General features: G+C 30.8%; 1 protein-coding gene and 1 long non-coding RNA gene across 2 annotated transcripts; both read left to right on the forward strand.

The window, feature by feature from the left end:
* Window positions 1-11708: 11708 nt before the first annotated feature.
* Window positions 11709-17286, forward strand: LOC146932032 (homeobox-leucine zipper protein HOX3-like). The gene is made up of 4 exons (XM_085703624.1): window positions 11709-12280; window positions 13185-13354; window positions 13523-13602; window positions 16865-17286. The coding sequence occupies exons 1-4, from the start codon at window positions 12184-12186 to the stop codon at window positions 17139-17141; spliced, it is 624 nt and encodes a 207-aa protein (XP_085559750.1). The 5' UTR covers window positions 11709-12183; the 3' UTR covers window positions 17142-17286.
* A 3244-nt stretch (window positions 17287-20530) lies between these two features.
* On the forward strand, window positions 20531-21613 carry LOC146932033 (uncharacterized). Its single transcript, XR_015006906.1, has 2 exons — window positions 20531-20657; window positions 21109-21613. It is a non-coding gene; the product is annotated as an uncharacterized LOC146932033 (long non-coding RNA).
* The last annotated feature ends 5202 nt before the right edge of the window (window positions 21614-26815 follow it).

Here is a 26815-nt window from a genome sequence, read left to right on the forward strand (position 1 = left end):
AGTAGAAGAAATATAAATTGAAAATACTACACTCAACATTCAATTACTACCAACAAGTAAAGATAATTACTTACAACAAGTTGAGTGATGGACGGAATAACTTCACTAGTTTTGGCCAACTCCATCAAAGCAACATTTGCAGCTGACTGCTATGCTTCCTTCTTAGAAAATCCAGTCAAAGAATCATATAGAACATCATTCACAAGCACTGTTGACCTGAAAGAAAGTTTATGGTGAGGCCCTTCACTAGTATATCACCCGTTTTAGGGGACCCTCTCCAACTCCCCAATGAATTTTTTCTACTGGAATATTCGAGCTTCGGAGGTGATTTATAAGCAGTCAATTACTTGTTATATTGCGGCAACTTAGAAGGCAATTGTTGTGCTGACAAGCTGGCTGCCATGGGACATGCGGCTCACGGCACAGTTTGGTTAATTACTTTACCCTCAGCTTTGAGTGCAGATTTTTTTAGGGACAGAGTTGGTCTGCCTAATTACAGATTCCCTTAGTCTGCTATTTTTTTTTTCTTTTTCTGTTTTCGTTTTTTTTTATTCATTTTTTTTCTTATTTCGAGGGTCTTGGCCTAGTCCCCCCTCTAGTACATATTTTCCCCCTTTTTTTAATAATATTTTGAGTTTGGCGGCATAGGATAGGGGTTCACCGGGGTGCCAACCTAGTTGGCATGTCAGTGCTTCCTCTTGATGTCTAACCTCTCTCCTGGCTTATCCAAATAAAAAGGCCCTTCACTAATAGTTGTATACACAGGTGCGGCGAGTCTTGCTTTTTGTGCATACTCCTGCAGTTGGTTCTTGAACATGTGGCAATTTGAAACAACCGACAAAAAGAATGAAAATATGAGTTTAATGACTAAATATGGGTGGAGTTTAACATGGGAAAGGTCAATCCTTTCCCACCATAGGAAAACTTGTTTTAACCATTAGATTACTGATCTTATCATGGTCTCACCACACTATATTTTTTCTCTTTCTCTTTCACCATTCTCTTCAACCTCCATCAGACTACCTACTATGAACCCACCACCACCAATGATGGGATATGGGTATTTCTCCTTCCATTTTTTTTCCTATATTTTTTTTATTTTGATTTAAATTTCATCGATTTTATGAATTTTAGTTTTGTGGGTATTTGATTTTTGGTTGATAGATGCAAGCATTGCAGAAGAAGATGTAGGATTCATGCTCCTTGTTGCAATGAGGTTTACACTTGCCGTCATTGTCACAAGGAAGCAAGTGCAACTGTATTTCTTGATCCTTTTTCTTTATTTACCTTTGTTTTCATATTAAAAATCTTGTCTTTTTTATTTTTTCTGGGTATGTGTTATTTTCTTTATGTTTAGAACATGCTGAAAAAACCCATTTTGATTGTCATGAATTTGTTTGTCAGGATGTTGAACAAGTAAGAACAAGGACACTCTTGATTTTTATTTTCATGATTTATTGGTTATTATGCCATTTGAGATGTTGATGATGATTATAGGACTCGAGGTTCTTGATGTTGAAAATTCAGGTTGTTGTTGTTCTTCATTTAAAGGGAGTGTAAAATTGCAGATTTGGAGGTTGAAGATAAAGGGAAAGTGAAAAGGAAAAAAAAATAATTTTTGAAGATAATCTGAAGATATCAATACTCATGGAGGTTGCAGTCATTGGTGGTGGTGGGTTCATAGTAGGTAGTCTGATGGAGGTTGAAGAGAATGGTGAAAGAGAAAGAGAAAAAATATAGTGTGGTGAGACCATGATAAAATCAGTAATCTAATGGTTAAAACAAGCTTTCCCATGGTGGGAAAGGATTGACCTTTCCCATGTTAAACTCCACCCTAAATATGAAGTATGTTTATTAAGGAATCAAATTGTGGGGGTTGGGTAGCTCAAGAGCTTTGAGATAAGTGAAAATGAGTTTTACACTATTACCCTTAACTTTCAATATAAATAAGACATATAACAAATAGATAAGAGTAAATTCAAATATTAAAATAAAAGTGTAACAAACACGCTATGAATATATATGTCCAATTTTTTTTTCCTTTGTCATTTAAAAATTGACAAACTAGATGAATATGAAGATTGTTGTTGGTGTTATTAAAAAAAAAAGAATTTAGATTATATTTTTTTGTTGTATTGTTGGTGTCATTGAAAAACATAATCATGATTAGTTTGGTTTGTTATAAACAAACATTCATATTTTTAGTTTTAATCAAAATTTAAATTTCATAAAAAAAACATCGTTTATAATTTTCAAGCATTAACGCAATAGAAAGAGCGGAAAGACATACATGATAAAAAATAAATAACTTGCCAAATCAAGATAATAAAACTACAAGATTTAAAAAAATAGGTTTCCACTTGCCAAATCAACAGGAGGAAGTTTTACCATGTACCCCAACATTTATACCTTTACCCCCAACAAACCATAGAATATTCCAATTTTACCCTTTTTATTAATTGACTTCACCTCCACAAAATAATTTTGGTTCATAAAAGTCATCCGGTAGCTAAACTTTTTTTATGGGAATACTAAAGATTTCCGAATTTTAAAAAATTGCAGAATGTGAAGCCAATTCAAACTTAAGCCCTCAAAATGAAAAGCAAAGTAATGGACCCATTAAATTTTTTGTTGTTGTATTTATCCAAAATTAGTTTGTTGTTGTAATAACTAAACAAAGAGACAACCAATACGTTTTTTTTGTTCGTTTCCATTGACACCATATGTATTACCTTAAGAATTGAAACGATACAATCATCATCATCATAAGAATTAATAAAAATAAAATCATTTGAATGATTTGTACTGATAATTGTCATCGAATACAGAGGTTGAGCGGAGAATAAGAAAAAAAGTGTTCTCCAACATTCCATTATTTTTTGTTTGAAATTGATTTTTCATATCTAGATCCGGATGAAAAATAAAGGAAGAAGGAGAAGTGGTGGAAGAGGCAAAGGTGACGGTGGTCGTGTTTTACATAAAGGGTGAGCAGTGAAATTTGCAATTTAGCCACTTTTGAAAATCTCTTCAAAATTATTTTGGTCCATGCTTCAAGTTTTCCTCGAAATTTTATGTATCGAAAATGTTCTGTGGGGGTGAACTGAAATGATACAAGGGATAAAATTGGAATTTTATTTGATTTGTAGGGGTAAAGGTATAAGAGTAGGGGTACATGGTAAAATTTCCTCAACAAGACTACTATTAACCCCCAAAATCTATATTTAGTGAAACAAAAAAAGATAGTACTACAAAGGTAAAAAGAAAAGGTTTTATTTCAGATTCAAGAGCTCTGCTATCGTCTTTGGAAGAGATAAATAAATGTCTGTTGAGTCTAAAATTCTTCCATGTACAAAAAAAAAAAAACTAAGGTAAATGTTTTTTTAGCCTTAAAATATTTCATGTAAAAAAAAAAAAACTTAGATCTTTCTACCGTGAAGATAGACCATGGCATCATCCTTTGTCTCTAAATTCTATTTATCACGAAAAATTAATAGTGTTTGATGGTGAAAATAAGAAGAAAAATGCATTTTTTCTTATTTGAGTAGCCAAAACAAACCTGCAAAAGTAAAAAGTGAAAACAAAGAGAAAGAAAATAATAATACGGAAACCTTCATTAGCGGTGGTGGTGGATATGTTCATATATAGTATATACTATGTAGTGTAGTAGAAATTTCATAAGATACATGTGTTTTGTTCAAAAAATAGGTGTGAATCACCAAATGCATGATTCACTCATATTTGATATGTTACATGAGATGTATCGTTGTACCATGTTCTAGTTTTGCAAATTTTGTTTTGAGAATATGGTACGTATACTGATTTTGTGGAGTATTATTGATTTGCTTTTAAATTCAAATCGGAACAGTAGTAGTGAGAGTCACTATTTGATCACATGAGTTTTGAATTCAACTAAATCCAGCAGGTTTTGATAACAATGAATTCCTATCGTTTAGGTTATATTGGTAGTCAATTTTGATATTACTATTTTAATTATGAATCGTATATATATGCAAATCCGGTAATAATAATAATAATATTAAATGTTTCTTTCAAAAAAAAATAATATTAAGTGTTAATATTTTTATTATATTATTTTAAATAACACGTATACTGATTTTGTGGAGTATTATTGATTTGCTTTTAAATTCAAATCGGAACAGTAGTAGTGAGAGTCACTATTTGATCACATGAGTTTTGAATTCAACTAAATCCAGCAGGTTTTGATAACAATGAATTCCTATCGTTTAGGCTATATTGGTAGTCAATTTTGATATTACTATTTTAATTATGAATCGTATATATATGCAAATCCGGTAATAATAATAATATTAAGTGTTTCTTTCAAAAAAAATAATATTAAGTGTTAATATTTTTATTATATTATTTTAAATAACAATTAATTAAAATTTGATTGATCAATATCATATATATGTGATATATGATTCTGATACGACATCAGTATATGTGATATATTGATGATGTCTTTCGTTCAATAGGTTTTATGAAATTAGAAATCCTCTCTAGAGAGTAAAATTTTGTAATCCTCTCTAGAGAGTAAAATTTTTCAATATGTAATTTGTTGTCATTAGAGCCAGAAAAAAAAAAACTACGGATGAACCACTAAAATATAATTAAACTATAATATATAAACCTAAAATATAAGTTGTAACAATTTGGGAATTTCAATGTAAGTTATTTGACGTTTAAAAGTTATAACTAAATAATTTAAAGAATTTAAGTGGCATGAAAAAACTTAAAAAAGACTAACTTGTTACAATTAAATAACTTAAAGGACCTAAATGATACGATAAAAACTTCTTTAAAAAAAGATATGATAAAAACTTAAAGAACCAACATGTTACAATTAAATAACTTTAAAAACTTTTGATGTAATTTAGCTTAATATATAATTGGGCAAATTACATTAACCTCCCCTAAGATTTTGTTAAATGTCACACACCTCCCCTCTAGTTTCAAAAATGCAGGAACCTCCCCTCAGTTTAACTTTGTTAACCATCTGTTAAGTTCAGAGACAGAACCTCTCAAAATAGTCTCTTTTTTTTTTTTTTGGGGGGGGGGGGGGGGGGGAGGGGGGGGGACGACGACATTAATCCAAATTCTTTAGCGATGGTTACATAATTAAATTGTTTTTCAATTATGATTAATCCAACATTAATCCGATGTGTGTTCCTCGTCAATTTGTTTTTTTTTCTATTTACACCAATTAGTATTATCAGAAATGTAATGAGTAGTGATATTTTGACAACCATTTTGGTATAACCTTTGAGACAACTTTGTTGTTCTCTCTTCTCATTGGTCAAAAATAATATAGAGAGAGAATAAAAACATAATGTGAGTATGAGAGAGAAAGTTGTACAAAAGTTGTACCAAAATGGTTGTACAGATTGTTGGAACAAAATGTGTTTAACAATGAACCTTAAAGAGTTTTAATGATAACAAGGTATTAAAAATTGTAAATTGGACTAGCTAATATTTGTTCAAGTGTACAGGACCATAACTAAAAAGTTACATCATTTATTGGTTCTGAATAAGCAAATAAAGAGCAAAAGGAATCAACAAAATTAAAGCTTAGTGCTCCTGAAGGCAACTCTCTCCTGAAGAGAAAAAGCGCTCCTGAAGCAAAGCCGCTCCTGAAGTTAGTAAAGTGCTTATGAAGAATAGTGCTCCTGAAGACAAGAGGTCCAGAAGCCACATCATCAGAAGCTGCATTATCAGAAGCTGCCTCATCAGAAGTCATTTCACCAGAAGCTGAAGATAAAATGAATTTGCAAAGATTCAAGGATTGAAGAATCATCACTGCAAAAAGCTGTCTATTGGATTCGAAAACACAACAAAAGATTAGTGGAATTTTGCAACGGTCATTTCAAAGGTGTTTGAAGGCATGTGCTTGCAATTTGGACAAAAGCGTTGACATTGTACTATTGTACGAACTGTACAACCACCTTCTCCACTACTCTGTTTTGTGTCCACGCTACAAGACAAGAAAATAGCTCCAAAATACGGCTTCGCCTGCATAGATGTTCCTTTGGATAAGGAATGGATTTCAAATTGGTTCTTCATAGGACAAAAACCAAATCAGGCAAAAGATCACTGGTGAAAGATCAAGCTTCAACAACGACTCTTTGATGTGCTGGCAATTTCATAACGTCTCTTTCACACCTCTATATAAAGGAGTGGAGACTTAGAGTTTTGGCAATACTGAACAAAAGACTCACAACATTATTACAAGTGTCAAACCTCTGCTGAAATTGTTCTGCATTCACTTAGAATTTCTGTGTCTCAAAGTTTCATCTTAGAAATTCTTAAGTTATTGAGTCTGTATCTGATTTGTATTGTGAGCACCTCTGATTGTATATCAAGTGTTCAACCTTAAACAATTTTCTGTGTAATTTTGTTTAGTTAGAAGTCTCTTGCAGTTGTGCTTGAGCAAGGAAGTCTCTTGATTGTGTTCTTGAGCATAGGAAGACTCTTGCAAAGTGTGCTTGAGCAAAGGAAGTCTCTTGCAGGTGTGCTTGAGCAATTGTAATCAGATATTACTCTTAGTGAAATCTCCTTGGAAGTGCAAGGGGGACTGGACTACTTCCGGATTGTGGAAGGAACCAGTATAATTGCTTTGTGTCGTTCTTCTTCTCTCTCTGTTTTATTCCACTGCGTGTAGATTCTGATTATCACTTCAGAAGCTGTTTCACTTAGCTTCTGATCAGCGTGTTCAGTTTTAGGAGAAACGAAGAATTTTTCAAAAACACAATTCAACCCCCCTTCTTGTGTTTTTCTCACCTTCACAGATATCATTTCTCAAATCTAATATATATCTATGGTAATCAACATCAACTTTCAAAAGAAAAAGAAAATCAAATTTAAGGTCCCTTCAAACCCTTTTTATTCCTAGGGATATGTAAAACATAAAATCAAAATTTAAATTGAATTGGCTTCTAGTTAATCTTGTTCATCTGCAAAATTTGTTTTTGATGTGTTTTAGAATATTTCTATTTAAATTGGCTTGTGTGCTTCAGATGCAGGGTGAAGCTTTATTTCAGACTCAGGAAAATTTAAAGCTGCTTGCCATGATAGAGAGGGGGAATGGTTTGTTACAATATTAGATGTTGGAGAGTTGAGTAAGTGGGCAAGTAATTCAATGGTTCCGTTGAAGGAAGTTATCTTTGAACTAGGGAAATCGCTTGATAGTCGGTGGTGAGAACTTCGATTTCATGTTTGTATTTTAACTAAAAGATAACAGAGTTAAAAGAGAAGGGAAGTATTTATCTATTTAACGAGAATTTAAGGGAGGTTAGTGTTTGTTATAAAAATAGAGGGGTTGTTTGTGTCATTTAAAGAAAACTCAGGGAAGACGAGTGTAATTTGTCCTCTTTACTTTTCACATCCCATGTCATCACTTTTAATACAACTCTTATTTTAAAATGAAAGGGGTTTCTCAATTTTATTAAACTTATGTGTCTAAAATCAAAAGTAATTTTTAAAAAGTTACAACACAATTCAAACCCCCTTCTTTTGTTTTTCACTATATTCAAGTTAGACCATCTGATTTGAGGCTCCCAAAACACATTCTAGTCAAAGTTTAAACCAACCCTTATCATGAGAATTCAATAAATAAAATGGAAGCCACCAATTCAACATAAAAAGATTTAAAGACACCAAGATTACTAGAAAAAACTACCACAAGCGAGCCTTCAAAATATCTATAAATCCCAACACAAGTGGAGAGATCAGGGGATCCTCTAGGTGTAAGCATTCATCTTTAAGCCAATAATTAAAAGGAGGAAGCCAATTAACTTGAGTGATTTTAGGAGTAGTTTGAGCATGACAAGTAGCACCAAATTTTTTATAATTTGGAATTCCTAAGTAAAAGAGTGCACATGTCCTTGAGAAAAGTTCATGGATAAGAACACAACTCGCTTGATTTTATTCAACACAATATCAAGTTCAGTTTGAACGTTATCAAGTTGAAGCTTATTCCTGCAATACCAAATTTACCAAATAATCTTAGTAATTGCTAACAGAATTAAATCTATATGTCGGGAGTTCTAATTTTGATTCATGATGGAAAGAAGATTAGGCATCGAAGTAAGGTCCAAGGGCATTCAATAATAGCCGAAAGACCAAGCACTATTTTGAATGAAATCAGATACCTTGACAAACAAGTTACCTTCCATTGATTCAGGAAAATCCAATTCATCAACAATCACGTTATCATTTCATTTGTCATGGAAAAAATATATAAAACTACCATCTCAAATTTTCCAAGAGCTCAGATTTGAATTAGATCAAGAGATCTTTTTAAACTAGGCCACATAGGAAGAAATGTAATCAATAATTGACTTATTGCCTTTAAGAAATCTAGCTTAAAGAGCATAATCCCATTGTTGATCAGATAAGAGCACACCACACCATAATTTCATGCAACTCGTTCTATTTATCTTAGTTATTTGTCTTAATCCCTATCCATCTTCTTGAACAAGGTCACAATTTGTTGCAAGAAATGACGACAAGTTTCTAATTTCTATACATCCTATCCAAATAGTATAGACCATAAATAGTTGTAATAAGACAATGTAAAATCCTATTTGTGATTTCACTCAATAGAATTGTAAAGTTTCTTCTTCTCACAAGTTTGCTTAATTCCATTAATGGAGCTTGAGTTTCAGTTTTAACAAAAAGGGTGTTTATATTTGTAGAGTTTAATTTTTATTAGTGTGAAATTATGAATATCATGTTTTTTTTTAGAGTTTTGCTCCCATAAGAACATTGGTTAAGAAATTCATTAGATGAAACCTTGTTTTAAAATACAAAATTTTATTTTTGGTTTAGCAATAATTACATACAAACTTGCTCATTTTTATATTTTAACCAATGTCCTAAAGACACTCATTGTCATTTTCCTTTTTTTTAATATTACTTTGTTATTATATTACAAAACTAAAATTAAAATATTTAGTTATTGTTGGTGGTGTGATCATGGTTGAACGTAGGTTCGGCCTTTAAACCTCGAATCTATGTCTACATCAATTTGATATCTGGTCTAATTTTGATGAGAAATGATATCTGGTCTAATTTTGATGAGAAATGATACTGTACAATTATTTTTTGACAATTTTTATGACAAATTTCTCGTTTACACTCACATTATGCTTTTACTTTCTCTCTCAATTGTTTTAGTTTTTGTGCCGATACTTAATTTTTTTTATAAATTTTTAATTGTCATAAAAGATGTCATTCAAATAGCTGTTTAAATAACAAAACTCAATTTTGATTACCGACTTAAATCGTAGTGAAAGTGTAAAAAATTGTACTCCCCACCAAATGTAAACATGGAAGGGAGACAACTGGACAAGTGGGCATCTCATTGCTCCCCACCAAATCATCAAAGGGCTTCCAAGTTGGACATATGTTCTTTGACCCAATCATGAGATGGGGCCCACACTCTCACACTTTTGCCATACATATCCCAAACCTTGTCTGACCAGATTGCACCCTTTCCCCCTTATACATTAACAGGTCATGTCAGGTTGATCGTGTGTTATATAGGAAATCGCACCCTTTCGGTTTCATCTCAATTTTAGCTTCGACTTTATGAAATCATTGTATTTCTTAATATGTGTGTAAATACTTAAAACGACACTCATTTTGAAATGGAAGGAGTATATAGCGTGGGACAAAAAACAGAGAAACACTTGTGTGGACCAGCACCAAAAATTTTGGTTTGGTCACACACAAAGAGAGAAGAGAGAAGAGAGAGAAGAGAGAAGAGAGAGAAAATGGAGAAGAGAGAAGAGAAGAGAGAGAAGGACAATTCTTGTGTGTGTGACCAAACCAAAATTCTTGGTCCTGGTCCACACAAGATTTTCTCAAAAAAACAAATATCAGCTGAGAATTAAAAATCTATGCGATTGGATTAAAATAGTATTAAGTTTATGGGTCTCTAATGAAAGCCAGTTGTATTACTAGTTTGTTTATGGTGGCCAATGAAATTGGTTGATACGTGTTTAAAAGGAAAAAGGAAGAAATGCTTATAGCAAAGGCTTTCTAAATTTCCAATAATTTCCCAGTGGACCTCTGAATGGACGATAAGGCCGACTAGATTTCCATCATAGTATTCTACAATAATTATTATTTTTCACTCCATGAGAAAATATTCAAAAACCAAAAATATAGATAGCATATAACAAAAACACGCACTTCTGTTAAAAAATAAACACAGCACACATATTTTATGTTTGTGTATTAATACATCCTCCGGTCACTATTATAAGCAAAAAACCATATTTTAGATTCATTCATTAAATGATGTATGTGGTCTTTATTATAAACCACATACATCATTTAATGAATGAATCTAAAATGTGGTTTTTTACTTATAATAGTGACCGGAGGGTGTATATCCGATCAACAATTTGTCAATATATATATATATATATATATATATATATATATATATAAAATAAACACAGCACACATATTTTATGTTTGTGTATTAATACACCCTCCGGTCACTATTATAAGCAAAAAACCATATTTTAGATTCATTCATTAAATGATGTATGTGGATATATATATATATATATATATATATATATATATATATATATATATATAAAATAAACACAGCACACATATTTTATGTTTGTGTATTAATACACCCTCCGGTCACTATTATAAGCAAAAAACCATATTTTAGATTCATTCATTAAATGATGTATGTGGTCTTTATTATAAACCACATACATCATTTAATGAATGAATCTAAAATGTGGTTTTTTACTTATAATAGTGACCGGAGGGTGTATATCCGATCAACAATTTGTCAATATATATATATATATATATATATATATATATATATATATATATATATATATATATATATACACACACGCGCGGGGTCAACGAAGTTCTTAAAAAATCACAAAAAATGATTGCATGTTTCAGAATGCATTCAGCATGCATATGCTATTCACCAAAAAAGAAAATAAAAAGTTTATCTATAGTATTTAAAAAAGATAGCATGCCTTGTTCTTTTTTAAAAAAAAAAAAAAATACAGTATGCTAATTAAAAATATTAAGAAGTACAATTAAGGCAAATTTTTAACTTTGGATTCCTTAAAAATTTTAAATTTATATTTCTACATGTTAGCAAGAACCTTAAATCAAAACCAAAAATTGAAAATAAAAATTCATTTTCACAATTAAATGTAAAATTTGAGAAGTGTTATACATTTTGTTTTGTCTGTGAGTGTGTCAAGACTTGTGCCCATAGTTTTATGACCATGGAAGTCTTGCTTCTATCATACTCACTATCTTATTAAATGAAACTAATATGGATCCCATATTTTGAAAACTGACTCACACAAAAATGGTAGAATCCTGGATTTAAACATTAAACCAAAACAAAAAATGAACTTGGCAAAAAAGTTGAATGACAAAACTGAAAAAGAAAATTAAGCTGAAAAAAATTCCTGCAAAACCTTATTATAATATGATGAATCAGAGAGATGTAATGATTGTTAGATAATACTAAAGTTGAAAAATAAATTATGTATACATGCTTTACCCAAAAATTGGGTTTTTGGATTAAGGATGCTCTTAATTAGTGTGTGGTATTGGCAATTTGCCACCCCTCTTTGCGTTCTTGTATTTTTATATAAGTACTTTGCCGACCATGGTCATAATTCAGAAACCTAGCTACAACACTTTATATATACGCTTTTCCCACATAAACCTCCTTTTGAATTTTTAAACATTAACTTTTTTTGTGTTAACCATATGTTTCTAAAGGGAAATGAGTTACGATAATCATCAGAAGTGTTTCATTATGAAATTAAGTCTAATTAAAAATTATTTTTTCAAGAATTGACTTAGACTTTCTTGAACAATTTGTCTTTGGTGGAGTTTATTAACCACTTGAATTTAATAGCTTGATTTTCTAAACATTAATCAATAATAACCTTTGTACGACTGATTAATTAATAATAATATCCTTTTATTTGTTTATTTGAGTTTTCTATAGTATATCTTGACCTTTTTCTCTCTAAACAATTCATCACATCTTTGCTGCTTCTGTCTTCTTTCTCCTTTCTCCTAAATTTGTTTTCTTCACTTTACCTTTTCCTCCCTTTTCATCAAGGATCTTCTTGATCTTCTTCTTCTATGGCAGTTTTACCTACAAGTTCCTCCAGCTTGGAATTGACCATATCTATCCCAGGCTTTGCTTCTTCACCAATTTCTTTTCTCCCCTCATCATCTGGTAAGTAGCACTTCTTAATTTCTTGCCTTTTGCATCTTTGTCTAGTATCACAATCTTCTTGTTCATCTTTTGTCATTTTGATAACCCTCTCTTCATGTTTGTGTCTTTTTTTAATTCTGCGTAATTTTTTAAATTTCATTTATTTTACCATTATTGGTTTCATTTTTTAAATAAATATTTGTAACTTCTCTAAAAATAAAATTAAAACAATGATCGGATATATATGAATGTTCCACTACAGTTGTGTTTTTTTATCCCTTAAATTTATTATTTTTTATAACAAAAAGTTAATATTAAACGGCCTATAAAGGGTTCCCACATACTTATTTTTTTCTTCTTCTTGAGGATATATAATATACGTGATATAACTTCCTAAAGCAAATATAGGTAAAATGATAACTTCCTAATATACAATTTTTTACTTTTAATCCTTATTTTTTTCAGTCATTGTAAGATATATCACTTTTACTTTTGATCTTTATTGTTTTTTTAGGAAATCTTTATTGTTTTTTATTTGTGTAAAATTTGTTCATATTCAAATTGATCAATATAATATATGTTTTTGTCTTTTTTTAGAGATTAACTAAGATAAAATATTCAAATTATAGAGACTAATACCTACATGAATTAATTTTGCACGAACAAAAATAAAATAACAATGATCAAAAGAATAAAAATGTTATATTTGAAATAAAATAAAAACAAATTATAGAGATCAAAAATGAAAAAATGATATATTTGTCGGGACGAAAACATATATCTAAATTTTTTGTTATGATATTTCCAACTAGTACCTAAAATTTTTTTTTGAGAGGAATTAGTTCCTAAAGTTAGATATATAATATATTGAGTTTGTAATCCTATAAAGAATTATGAATTTTTGTTGGGAAATTGGGTGTTACAGTGAAAAAGTTGGATGTGAACCGAGTAACCGTAGAAGAAGAATGGATGGCACTAGAAGAGGAAGAAGAAAGCAGCGTTAATGGAGACACTCCTCGCAAGAAACTGCGTCTAACAAAGGAACAGTCCCATCTCCTTGAAGAAAGCTTCAGAAAAAACCACACTTTAAACCCAGTAATTATACCTCCAAAATCTTTCTTTTACCAAGACCCATTTACATGACCTTAATTTATTCATATTTTCTTCTTTTCTCATGTATAATATTTACCATGTCCATGAGAGATGCTATATTTCTACTACTTTTCCTTAATTAATATGCATATAATTGGTTTTGCACTACAGAAGCAGAAAGAGTGTTTGGCAATGCAGCTTAAGCTCCGACCAAGGCAAGTGGAGGTGTGGTTTCAAAACCGTAGGGCCAGGTAAAGGCTAATCCTCTATATATTAGCTTCCAACTTCTCATCATGACTGATCCTCAATCGACTTCAATATGTGTGTGTGTGTGTAAGAGTATACAAATATTAAAATAGTATTTGTTTACCTAATTAAGACTATATATGAAAAATTAACAATTAGCTCACTTAATTAAGGTATGAGTATTTTATAATATATATATATATATATATATATATATATATATATATATATATATATATATATTACATGAGTAGAGTTTTGAATTTTGTTTAGTAATAAAATGTTAGGTCAATATCCGATGAAAAAGAATTGAAAAGATTTGTAACTTACTAAAACATAGTAAGTTGTATGATTTTGATGGTCAAATTTTATTTATTTAAAAAATAAAAATAATTAAAATAACACTAACAGTTGAATTAAAATCAAACTGTTTTTTTTTTGTCAAAATTACACAATTCGTCCCAAAATTTTGATTTTTTTTTTTTTATAAAAAAGAACAATTATGTTGACATTCTATAACATAAAGGACTAAATTAAAAAAGAAAAGATAAAGTACGAAAGTGTTACCTAAAATTAAATTAAGAGATGAATTATATAATTGTCTTTTTTTTAAAAAAAAAATTGTGTAAGATTATCATAGATCCTCTTCGCCATATTATCTTTGTTATTATTCTCCTAGGGTTTGCGGAGTGTTATCTATTTTGGGTCGTCATGTTCAATTGGGCTGTCGTCGCCCTTGTGAGTAGCGTGTGTCTTGCATGGCTATGTTTTCCTGGTTTGGCGTATGCATCAGCCTACATATGGCAAGGTTTATGTTAAGTTTTCATGGATCACCAAAAAAACGCAAAATCAAGTTCCAAACCCTAATCTGGATGCGCATTCCGAATCATTCCCAAAGCACCACGCTTTGCAAAATTTTCTGATTTATATTTGTGTTGCAGCTAAGTTTCAAAATCATCATGGATTTGTTTGTTGAAGGTTTGACCATTGATGAGGAGGTTTGACCATCGACTTGGAATCAGATAACCTAGCTGTTCATGTTCTTGAAAATTGTTTGATTGGTCTCGTCTTGACTGACAAACATATTCGAGCCAAATATTTTCAAGAACGAATGAGTCAATTTTTGAAGTTAGGCAAGGGTTTGACATTCATGGGAATGTTCTCTTAGATAGGACGATTTATATTAAAATTCACTGAAAATAATAATGTTTTTATGAACCGGGTTCATATTCGTAATTTTATCCAAGTTAAAGAAGTTAAAACAATGACAAAATTTGCAAGTAATAAAATTAGCAATTAATAATGATAACATTTAAGGAGTTGCATGGTTCAAGTGATTTTGAGCTAAAGAAGGTACATTTTGAATTAAAACTTACTCCCTCTATCTCATAATAATCGTCTCTTTAACATTTTTACCTGTCTAGCAATGCAATATTTATTATTATTTTTCCACTATTATACTCTTATTTATTGAATTTCATCAAACTTAACCACTCCACTAACTATAATTAATAAGGGTATTTTAGTAAATGAAACTAATTTTATCATTGAAATCAATACAATTAATTATTTTTTAATAGTCATGCACAAACTTTAAACGACTATTATTGTGGATTAATGATAAGTTGACATCCTTTTTTTTGTACCATCCTTGTACACCCCCATGTGACACTAGGGAGAAGAGAGAGTCAGAAACAAAGTTGGTGAGTGTGTGATAGTCGTTCACAAACTTTAAACGACTATTATTGTGGATTAATTATAAGTTGACATCCTTTTATTGTACCATCCTTGCACACCCCCATGTGGCATTAGGGAGAAGAGAGAGTCAGAGACAAAGTTGGTGAGTGTGTGGGGACCACGTCGTCACGTGTCATTTTTATGTGTGAAAGTACAAGGAATGTATGCCACATGGGGTGGTCAACCTATCATTGCTTTTATTATAAGACAAAGGAATTACATTAAGGAGAATGGTAACCAGGACCCCAATGGCAATGATTAAGGATCCAAAACAAGTACTCCCTCTGTTTCAAAATGAGTGTCGCTTTAACCAAAAAAATTTGTTTCAAAATGAGTGTCGCTTTCAGTTTCCAATGCAATAATAACTTTTTCTTTTCAATTGTACCCTCCAATTAATACTCTGCACACTATTTCCAAAGTATTACTTTTAAAACTAACCAATAGTTAATAAGGATAATTTGGTAAAATAACCATTCTCTTTCTCTTAATCATTGCATTTCTTAATAAGTGTGTAAACGCCTAAAACGACACTCATTTTGAAACGGAGGGAGTAAGTTTTTATGAAAAAGTTGTGTAATCATTATTTTATCAAAAGTAACATCATATATTTCCAAGATAAAATTTCCATTTGTATAGATTTTTTAACCATTAACTTGAGGACACTGTTTAGCAAGACCCTTACATTAATAGGTTAAATATTAATTTAACAATTAACTAATGATATTTCTCATTAAACATACCGTAGGATTGCTGTGGGATAAAAGCATAATCATTGTTGTCCAAATGAAAGTAGACAACTCAATAACCACAGCACCGTGTCCGTGTTTATGGAGTTTTATTAGGCCTCGTGTGCTACACTACACTGATCACCTCTCCAATAATTATTAAGTGCACCTTTGACCACTCGATTTCATGCTTTAGACCAACCCATGCATTTATAATCATCATGAAATAACTCATCATTCATCGACAAGTATCCATAAAAAGTGATTACTTACACACCCAATAATACTCCCTCCGTTTCAAAATAAGTGTCGTTTTAGCCAAAAAAATTTGTTTCAAAATGAATGTCACTTTCAGTTTTCAATGCAATAATAACTTTTTCTTTTCAATTGTACCCTTTAATTAATACTATGTTACACTACTTCCAAAATATTATTCTTTCTTTAATAAAAAACAAACCATTAGTTGATTATGATAATTTGGTAAAATTGCTACTCCCTCCGGTCACTATTATAAGCAAATTTCTACTTTTTAGATTCATTCAATAAATGATGTATGTGGTCTATATTGTAGACCACATACATCATTTATTGAATGAACCTAAAAAGTCAAAATTTGCTTATAATAGTGACCGGAGGGAGTATGACATTTGACTACTTTATTCAATTCCTTAATCTATGTGCAATTGCCTAAAGCAACACTCATTTTGAAACGGAGTGAGTAATAAAAATTACATTTCATAATAAGTTAACCATATCATCATTTTAATCAATGTGTACGTTGAATTAATATTTTGGACACATGCAGGAGCAAGTTGAAGCAGACAGAGATGGAGTGCGAATACCTGAAGAGGTGGTTTGGGTCTTTAACTGAACAAAACCGGAGGCTACAAAGAGAAGTTGAGGAGCTTAGGGCTATGAAGATGGATCCACCTACTGTGTTATCTCCTCACAGTTCTGAGCCTCTTCCAGCTTCAACCTTATCAATGTGTCCCCGATGTGAGCGTGTCACCACCAATACCACCGCCACAGTCGCTGCCGAAAAATTAGTCATTGATGCCGTCATTTTGTCCCCTAGAGTGTGACAAGCATGACATGCTTTGATGAACAAGTTTCTTTCCACGCTCGATCGTGCACGAGTGCAATTATTTAATTTAATCGTGTAAAACATAATTACAAACAAAAAGTGAAGATTAATTTGAGGAAAATGTTTTACAAGTTCTGTAAAAAGGCATGCTTTCTATATGCTATATACTACATAAACTTAATGAGGATGTTAGAATCTATGACACGCTGAATCAAAGATATTAGAAATATGGGAATGCTAACCGGTGCTACGGGCAGTGGCGGATCTTCTTGGGAGCCCATGGGAGCCATGGCTCCCCCCAGATCTGATATAAATACTATATTACACTATTATTACCAAATGTTATGCCTTTGTCGCAGTGGAAAATGAAGTTGTTTTGGACTCTTAGGTCGTGAGTTCGACCCCTTCTGTCTCTTTTTTCTTCATATTTTTATTTTAATTTGACAAAAAGTGGCTAGGCAAGGATTCGAACCATTGATCTTAAGGTGGTATCCAAGCAATATAAACAACAGCACCACATATCAACTTGTGTTCATTGTGTGAAAGAACTTATATATATATATATATCTAACAAATATTTGGCTCCCCCCACATATTTTGTCAAGATCCGCCACTGGCTACGGGGCACTAGTTAAGGACACTAAAAAAGAGAACGGAGTTCAAACCCTGAATCTTGTATATATTATGCATTGTCTTTATCAGTTGAGTTAAACTCACGGGGACAAAAAAAAAAGAGTTATACAGTAATTATTGCACTGAAAATTGTGTAATTAATCCATAAAAAGTCAAAAAAGTTTCATTTTTCACTAATAACTTTCTTTTTTGGTATCCTTAACCAATACCCGAGGCACTGGTTAGCATGACTTTAGAAATATATGGATGAATGAACTGTTGATAGTAGTATCTTGGTAGTACCCTGAAACATAAAGAAAGAGAGACAGATAACAAGTACATGTTTGCTTGTGTTTCTTCCTCAAACCTCGACTCCTCATAAAAAGAGAAGTGTGTCCAGTATCACGGACGGATATTTCGTCCGATGGGGGCAGCTGCCCCAACTTAGTCTTATTAAAAGTTCTTGAATAATTTTATTTTGTAACTATTAAAAATTAAGTGTTGTCCATACAAAATATTATTAAATAAATATGAGAGATAAATTGTTGAATGATTATTTGGTCACATACGTAGAAAAGGATACATTCGATAGTGTTGAAATGAAATAATAAACAATACTTTCAAAATATAAAGGCAATAGACAAATATAATTACATATTTAGGTGACTTAAGTTTTTTTTTTTTATATATAAAATGACATTATTTTTGTAGTCTGTAATTTATTGTTAATGATGTTTTTTGTAGTCTGTAATTTATTGTTAATGATGTTTATATCAGTATTTGTCACTTTTTTTATAAACGGTACTATATCACTAATAAATGGGTATATGTTTTTATGCAAATATATGATTTTGTCTTCACTAATCAAAAAAATTTGGATTCATTTATGTCTGGTATATTGGGGGACCATAGCCTATATATAATATGATTGTCTATTAGAGTTCCCATTTTTCCAAATTGTATCATTTTGACATCAACTCATGTTGAACAATAGAGACATGCACGCATAATAATATTGGAATGTAATTCTGCAATAAAATATTCAAGCAATCTCCCACTTTTGGTAACATATCTTGATAATTACATCATACTCCCTCCGTCTCTAAATAATAGTCGTTTAAGGTTTATGCACGAGTATTAAGGAAATGATTAATTGTGTTGATTTTGATGGTAAAATTAGTTTCATTTACTAAAACACCTTTATTAATTGTAGTTAGTGGAGTAGTTAAGTTGGATGAAATTCAATAAATAAGGGTATAATAATGAAAAAAAATAATAAATGCTGCATTGGTATTCTAAAGTGACAATTATTTTGAAAAAAAGAAAAAATGATAAAGAGACAATTATTGTGAGACGGAGGGAGTAATTCTTAAGGTGCTGTTTTTGGTCCATGCAAAGTATTTTGTTTTTAAAAATAGTCCCCGGCCCCATTTTTGTGATGATTTGTCACCTTTGTGCATAGGTGGCACTTGATGATTGTGCGAACTTGTCCAGCTGGCATCCACGTGGCAATCATTTTATTTTAAATAATTAAAAAACATTTTAAAAATGAGAAAATATATTTTGGAAATTTAAAAAACCCAATTAATTTTAAATAACCCATTTTTATTAATAGAAAGTCATGCTACTTAATAGAAATCCAGAAATTCACCATGAATTTCATCCGAAACCAAAAAAAATCATCCTTAAACCCATAATTTCATTTTAATGAAAAATCCAGAAATTCATCCCAAATTCATCCACAAACTCATCTTCATGTTAAACACAGAAATTCACTTGCAGTAAATCCACAACGAGAGAAGCAATAGTAACAACAAAAAATTCTTTCAGATCTGTTACTATCCATCTCTTGTATCTGCAACAATCCCAACAAAAAACAAACCCTAATCAAAATCAATCAACTTGAACTTCATCGTCTTTGCGAACTGGTATGGAACGGACATTGTATTTGGATCGGAGATCGGTGGAGAGTGGTGCGCTCATTATCACAACGGGAACACAAGAGACATCGACGACGCCGGGAGAGGAGGATAGAACAGTAGCCCGTACTGACCCAGGACAGATCTGGGTTGATTTTGATCTTAGCTTACAAGATGAATTTCAATTTAGATTTGGATTTGGATGAACGTTTGGATGAATTTCGATAAGGATTTTGATCTAGGCCGTTTTCCTAAATTTCCATTTGAAGAAGATGAATTGATGAAAGATTGAATGGAGCGGCGAAGAAGAAGAGGAACAAATAAGAGGGTTTGTGAAGAAGGAGAAAATGTGGAACGCGTGTTCCACATTCATTTATTCAGTCCTTAAAATAAATGGTTTTTTTAATTTCAAAAATATATTTCTGATTTTTTAAAATGTTTTTTTAATTATTTAAAATAAAATGATTGCCAGGTGGATGCCAGCTGGACAAGTTAGCACAGTCATCATGTGCCACCTATGCACAAAGGTGACAAATCATCACAAAAATGGGGTCAGAAACTATTTTCAAAAACAAAATATTTTGCAAGGACCAAAAACTATAAAAAAAAATTACATGGACTAAAACAAGACATATTTGTATGGACAAAACCATATTTAACCTTTTCTCTTTTATATATAGACAAAAGTCAATTTTTTTTTTGTCTTTTATATATAGACAACAGACAATTTTTTGTCTTTTCATCGCGTACTCTAAATTTTTAGGATGAACATGTTTATTTAAGTGTGTAATCTCTTTTTCCATTTTATACTATAAATAATAACCTATATATATATATATATATATATATATATATATATATATAGGATGGGGGTCACTACCAAAAAAAAAATATATAGGATGGGGGCATTCTTTTTTTTTCTGAAAGAATATGATGAGGGCATATTGTTGTTTGGTTGTTGCAATAGCAGATTTTATGCACAGGTATAAACTCAACAACATGTTTAATTTGTTTATTGTTTTTGATGGTTTACATGTTTAATTTGTTTATTGTTTTTGACAAACCATCATGGTTAATTTTACAAAAATTGTATGACAGATTTAGAAAATACCATTATACCCCCAATTGTTGCTAATGTTATTGAATCATTATTTTTTTAAGTCTCGAAGCAATTTTACCAACCCTTAAAACATCCTACGATCAACGGTTTTAATGTCTAGCACCTCTATTCGCATGAAAGTGAATATGTTCGCTATGATACATTTAGAAATCAATGTTGGCCTAGAGAAAAGGCAATGGTCAAATCTACATTTTTAAAGCCAACAATTCGAAATTGGCACCTCAAATGTGTTTCCAGATTTAATCGACCTTGGCGATTATTGTTCAAATTCCAAACTCATGAAGTTTTAGGTGATCTATCTATCTCACTTACAGGTAACAATTGATACAATACAATCAAGCAGACACCAAATACATGGACACTCGTGTACCCACAATCACTTGTATTGTTTATGCAAAAGCAACTGTAGATCAGCACCGAACCCATCAAGCATATTAAGTCAGAAACTACACTTAAGTGCAGTCGAGCCCTGCACTTGCATCTCAACCAATTGCAGTAAACTGCAGTTAAAGATATTATAATATCTTTCAGGTGTGTCACGGCAGTTTTTGAAGTGGAGCAACAACTTTCTAATTTTACTGAGTGAGAAATATGTAACGGTGTAAACGAGTTAAGAACAATGGATCATTAAACTGCACTTAAAGATATTATAATATCTTTCAGGTGTGTCACATCAGTTTTTGAAGTGGAGCAACAACTTTCTAATTTTACTGAGTGAGAAATATGTAACGGCGTAAACGAGTTAAGAACAATGGATCATAAAAAACATTGGAGACACATTTGATTACTAACAAATATAAAAAAGTAACTTGAAACAAATATTTATTACGGATAAATATTAAAAAAAATAGCACAGAACAAACATTGTCGTTGATATATAAAAATAAAACTTGGAGAAATAAAAAATAGTTTACCATAACTACATTTTGTTTGAAAGATCCATGTCTACATTTTTTAACTTAATATTATTATGATGGATAAATATGAGCTTGTCTTATCAATTCTTTTATACTCCTTCTGTTTCAAAATGAGTGTCGCTTTAACAAAAAAAAATTGTTTCAAAATGAATGTCACTTTCAGTTTCCAATGCAATAATAATTTTTTCTTTTCAATTCTACCCTCCAATTAATACTTTGCACACTACTTCCAAAATATTACTTTTAAAACTAACCAATAGTTAATATGGATAATTTGGTAAAATAACCATTCTCTTTCTTTTAATCATTGCATTTTTTAATATGTGTAAACACCTAAAACGACACTCATTTTGAAACGGAGGGAGTAGTTTTTAAAAAGAATGACATTAATGACCACAAAAAATTGTTATCGTTTTGTCTCTTAATATTCTCAAATAATGTTGCAATGTTTTTCTTAATATTGATTGATTGGTTCGTTTGTTTTTGTTTTAAATGCAGATGCCGACAAAGAAACTCCCATCGACCAAAAACCTGTGCATAACACAAACCATGCTTAGCACATTTTTTTTTTGACAAAAAACCATGCTTAGCACATGTATGTTGTTAGTTAAAAAAAAATATAGAATAATTATATATAGACCACATACATCATTTATTAAATGAATCTAAAAAATCAATTTTTACTATAATAGTGATCGGAAGGAGTACATGATAACAATATAGGTAGTGACCTTGAGCATGGTTTAAATAGAAGGCCATCCAGGGCCCTGCTTAAAAGGGCACCTTTTTTTTTTTTTTGAATAACATATATAGTAGGGTTAATTGTGTTTCTAGTCCCTATAAAATAGCGACCCTGTAAGTTTAGTCCTTACTTAATTTTAATAGCATTTTTAGTCCCTATAAAAAAAAATTTACTTATAATTTTAGTCCCTGCTAAAACAAAGTTTGATTAATTATCCTTAAACTCTTAAATTTTTGAACGATTTTTTTGAGACAAGATTAGAACACTATGAAAGGTTCGTTTACTAAAATTTAGAATTTTCTGACATGAAATGAATTAAATATGAATTTTTTAAAACGACAAATGTTAAAGATAAAAAGTAATAAAATCTGGATGTAGAAATCAAATTTTGCGATAATTTTTTGCAGAGGAACTTTTAGTAATGTTCTAAACATGTCTGCAAAAAATTGTTCAAAAATTTAAGAGTTTAAGCATAAATTAAACAAATTTGAATTGAGTAGGGACTAATACTCAGTGCAGAAAAACAAAATTAGGGACTAAAAATGCTATTAAAATTAAGTAAGGACTAAACTTATAAGGTCGCTATTTTATAGGGACTAGAAACATAATTAACCCTATATAGTATAGTATGCATAAATATTTAGGGGGGGTATTAGTTTTTATTTATTTATAATATTATATGTTAATAGTTAGAAGATGTCAATATTGTATACACGTGCAAAATTGTCTCCCGTATATACGTATGTGTACAAATGAATAAAGAAATGAAAAGAAGAATATACAAAATACTCCCTCCGTCCCTATATCTAACTACCTAATTGACTTTATTTTGTCCCTAAATCTAAACCCTTTTTCAAATTACTAGATGCATTTATTGTTTTTTCCTAAACATACCCCTAATTAATACTACTACCTCCGTTCCTTTTTAATTGTCACATTTTGACATTTTACACATACCAAGACAATAAATAAATGTTACTACTTTTGATACAATAATTTATAATTTTACCATAATGACCTTATTCATTTAATATCTTCTTTCATATACTTCTCTCTCCACAATAAATAACTAAGGGTAATAATGGTAAAACAACATTTAATGTTGCATTGAACTTTGAAAGTGACAGTTAAATTGAAACAAAATTTTTCTCCAAAAGTGACACTTAAAAAGGAACGGAGGGAGTACTAACTTATTTTGAAATTTGAAAAGTCAAATTTAATACATATAGTACAAACAAATGACAATTTAGTAATATTAACACATAAAACAGACATATTAATTACACTGACAGCTTTTCTTAAGAAATGTGAAAAAAGTAAAGGTGGGTTACATTAAGGGACGGAGGGAGGAATATATGAAGATTTATGAGAGACAAAACCAATAATTAATACTGGGGTTGCTCCTTGTCGGAGTTCAAAGTGGTAACAAATGTTCTATAAAAAAAGGAGTACCAGGTGTAATTTGTCAATAAAAAAATAGAAACTTAATACAAAACTTTATGCGATTATTTTGAAAGAAATAGTTATTTGATAGATATAATATGTACATAACACATAATTGTAATAAGGGTTAAAATTTTAAAGCTACTTTGTATTTTTAACATATATAATATTCATTCTCACATAGTTTGACTTCAAGAACCATATTCAGTGCATGAATATTAATGAGGAAGATATGCATTCTTTGCAAGATTTATCGGTAGTGTCATGCAAGTAGTTGGAGATACTATTTGTGATTAAAATGTGTGACTCCATGAGTCATACTTAACTCATGAGAATGAGGAAAAAAAATCAATTGTGTTTGATTTATCTACGATTTAAAATTAATTTTTTTAATTTAAAATTCATAATATATTAATTTTGGTTTTATATTTTATTTAATTAATATTTGTGACACTTAAATTACAAAATTAAAAGTAAAATTCTCAATTTTAGAATAAGTTTAAAATTAAATTATGGATTACAAATATCCAAGTTGATGGGCCATAAGTGCACAATTTCTATCGCGTAATAAAAAATATTGATTTCATGAAGATTAGTGTTGATTACCGATCTCTTTGTCTAAATTGATTAGTTAAAAGATTTGATTTTGAAACTAGTTTGATTTTTGGTAATTAAAGGAAAATTCTATGGTGAAGTCATGAGAATGACTTTTCTGGTGAAGTTAACAATATAACATCAAAAATGTAGTGAGTAACACTCCACTGTTTGTACCACTAGTTCAGTCCTCATAGTATCATCAATTTATCAGATTAACAAGACTACACATAATCTAGTTTTATCCTACCTTGTTTTAAGCTTTACAACCCACAAAGTGTAACATTTTAAGACTATCACATAATATCATCAACTCTGTTTGCATGTTAAAGATTCCAACGATAAAATAGTACATGTAAGTCCAAGATGTTGCAAGCATTACTAGATGAATTACTATTGATCATTAATCAGTAATCAACAATTTAAAAATGAATCAAACATTAAGATTAAAATTAACTTTTTTAAAAAAGTACGTTTCCTGACTGCACCGTAGAAGCTCCTGTTTGTAAAATCGTATTAGGATTGTGGTTTCCATCACAATATTGATTTTGGAGGGTGTGTAGGCCAATGGTCGAGCTTCATTGGCAGACAAGGCTTCATTGTAGATCAATGCTTGAAAACCTTTCAAATCATGTACTCCGTTGTATTGATCTTCATTGTAGATCAAAGCGTAACCAACATTCTCTCAAGTCTCAAAGGGAAGGGCCAACACCGTTGTATTGATCATTTCGGCCACCTGTAAGCTGCTCGGACTTCAACGTTTCTCAACATTTCATATTTCAACCTTTGGCTACGTACAAGGGGCTTTTTGATTCTTGACTTTTCAACCACTTTTGCATTAACTTGATCATCCACTGCCATAAATTGATCATTAATCATTAATACTTGATCAAATGCTCCATTTTCCTTCACTTTCTTCGTATTCTCTAGTTTGTGGCCTAAGAAAGAAAAACAAACAAAAAAATAGTCAAAGGTAAATAAAAGCAAATTAAAATATTAATTTATTAAATATAATAACACTAAGGAAATAGGTAAATAATAGACTTGTCAAATCCCCTCATGCTTGAACCATTTCTTGTCCTCAAATCATTAGCTAGGCAGGAATTGTGAATACATGTCTTGACGGGAATACTTTGGTTTTGATGATTTACAAAAGAAGTCCTAAAAGAACGATAATGCAAAAGGATAAAAAAAAAGATTCAAGTTTTCAAATCTTGAATTTATTTTTTATTTCTGTAAGAAAATTTTTATTTGACTTTGAATAACTGATTTCAAAGCACTATTTATTTCTTTATTGCACTTCATTCCCATTTTCAGTATAAATAGGTGCCTCGTGCTAGCATATTTTGAACAACTCACATTTGCACTTAAACATTGTCAAAAATTTCATCATTCTTATTATCTTTACAATTGCTAATTTTTTTTTAGAGCTATTTTATACTACATAATCGAGTTGTTGTACTTGTGATTCAATTTTATATATCTACACATTTGGTGTATTATTTATTGTTGTAATTCTTATTTGTATCGAGTGCAATCTCAAGCTTTTAAGAGATGTGATATCTCTTGGGTTTAGAGGCTCTTCTACAAAGGATAATGTTGTTTGGAGAGTGCTCGCTATTTTGTAAATGTTACTGGCTTATCTGGTTTAAAAGTTCGGATAGTGAAAATCTCAAGGGACTTTTTCTTAGAGACTAGATGTAGGTCTTGTTGTTTTGGGCCGAACTAGGATAAATTTCTTTTTGCCTTTTCTCTCATCCCTTCATCTCTTTTTTTTGTTATTTATTTTACCTTAGCATCTCTATTTTTCGTATTTATTAAACACTTCTATAAGCGCTATTTCTCTTTTGGTCAAAATATTTTTTAGTGCTTAAATTTTTAAATACCTTAAAAGAACACAATTCACAACCCCCCCCCCCCCCCCCCCCCCCCCCCCCGTGTTTGAAGTCACTTGCTCAACATGAATAATTAAGAACAAGCGACATCAAAAAAAAAAAAAACAAGCGACATCAAAACAAAAGAACAAAGTTTAAATACATGTGCAAGTATCGGACAGAGCCCAAAACCAAGAGGTCATCAAACTAAGTTGCGAGTTAGAGTCTTAGGCTCCCTAAATCACCAAGTTCTCATAAAATTGGGCTCTCATCTCACAAGATCACTCATTTATAAGCAAGGTGGTTTGATTCCACTAAATTTTTTTCGAAAAAAGATCCCCTGCAGTGACTAGAGAGTCTAGTGGAAGAGAATCCCGATCCATTTTCATCAAAGTCTAAGTTCTACCATAAACTTATATCTCTACTACATCTCTTGTGAAAGCAAGAAAGC

Source organism: Medicago sativa, chromosome 4, assembly GCF_051527215.1.
Source record: "Medicago sativa cultivar Bolivia chromosome 4, Bolivia_mono, whole genome shotgun sequence".
Lineage (NCBI taxonomy): Eukaryota > Viridiplantae > Streptophyta > Magnoliopsida > Fabales > Fabaceae > Medicago > Medicago sativa.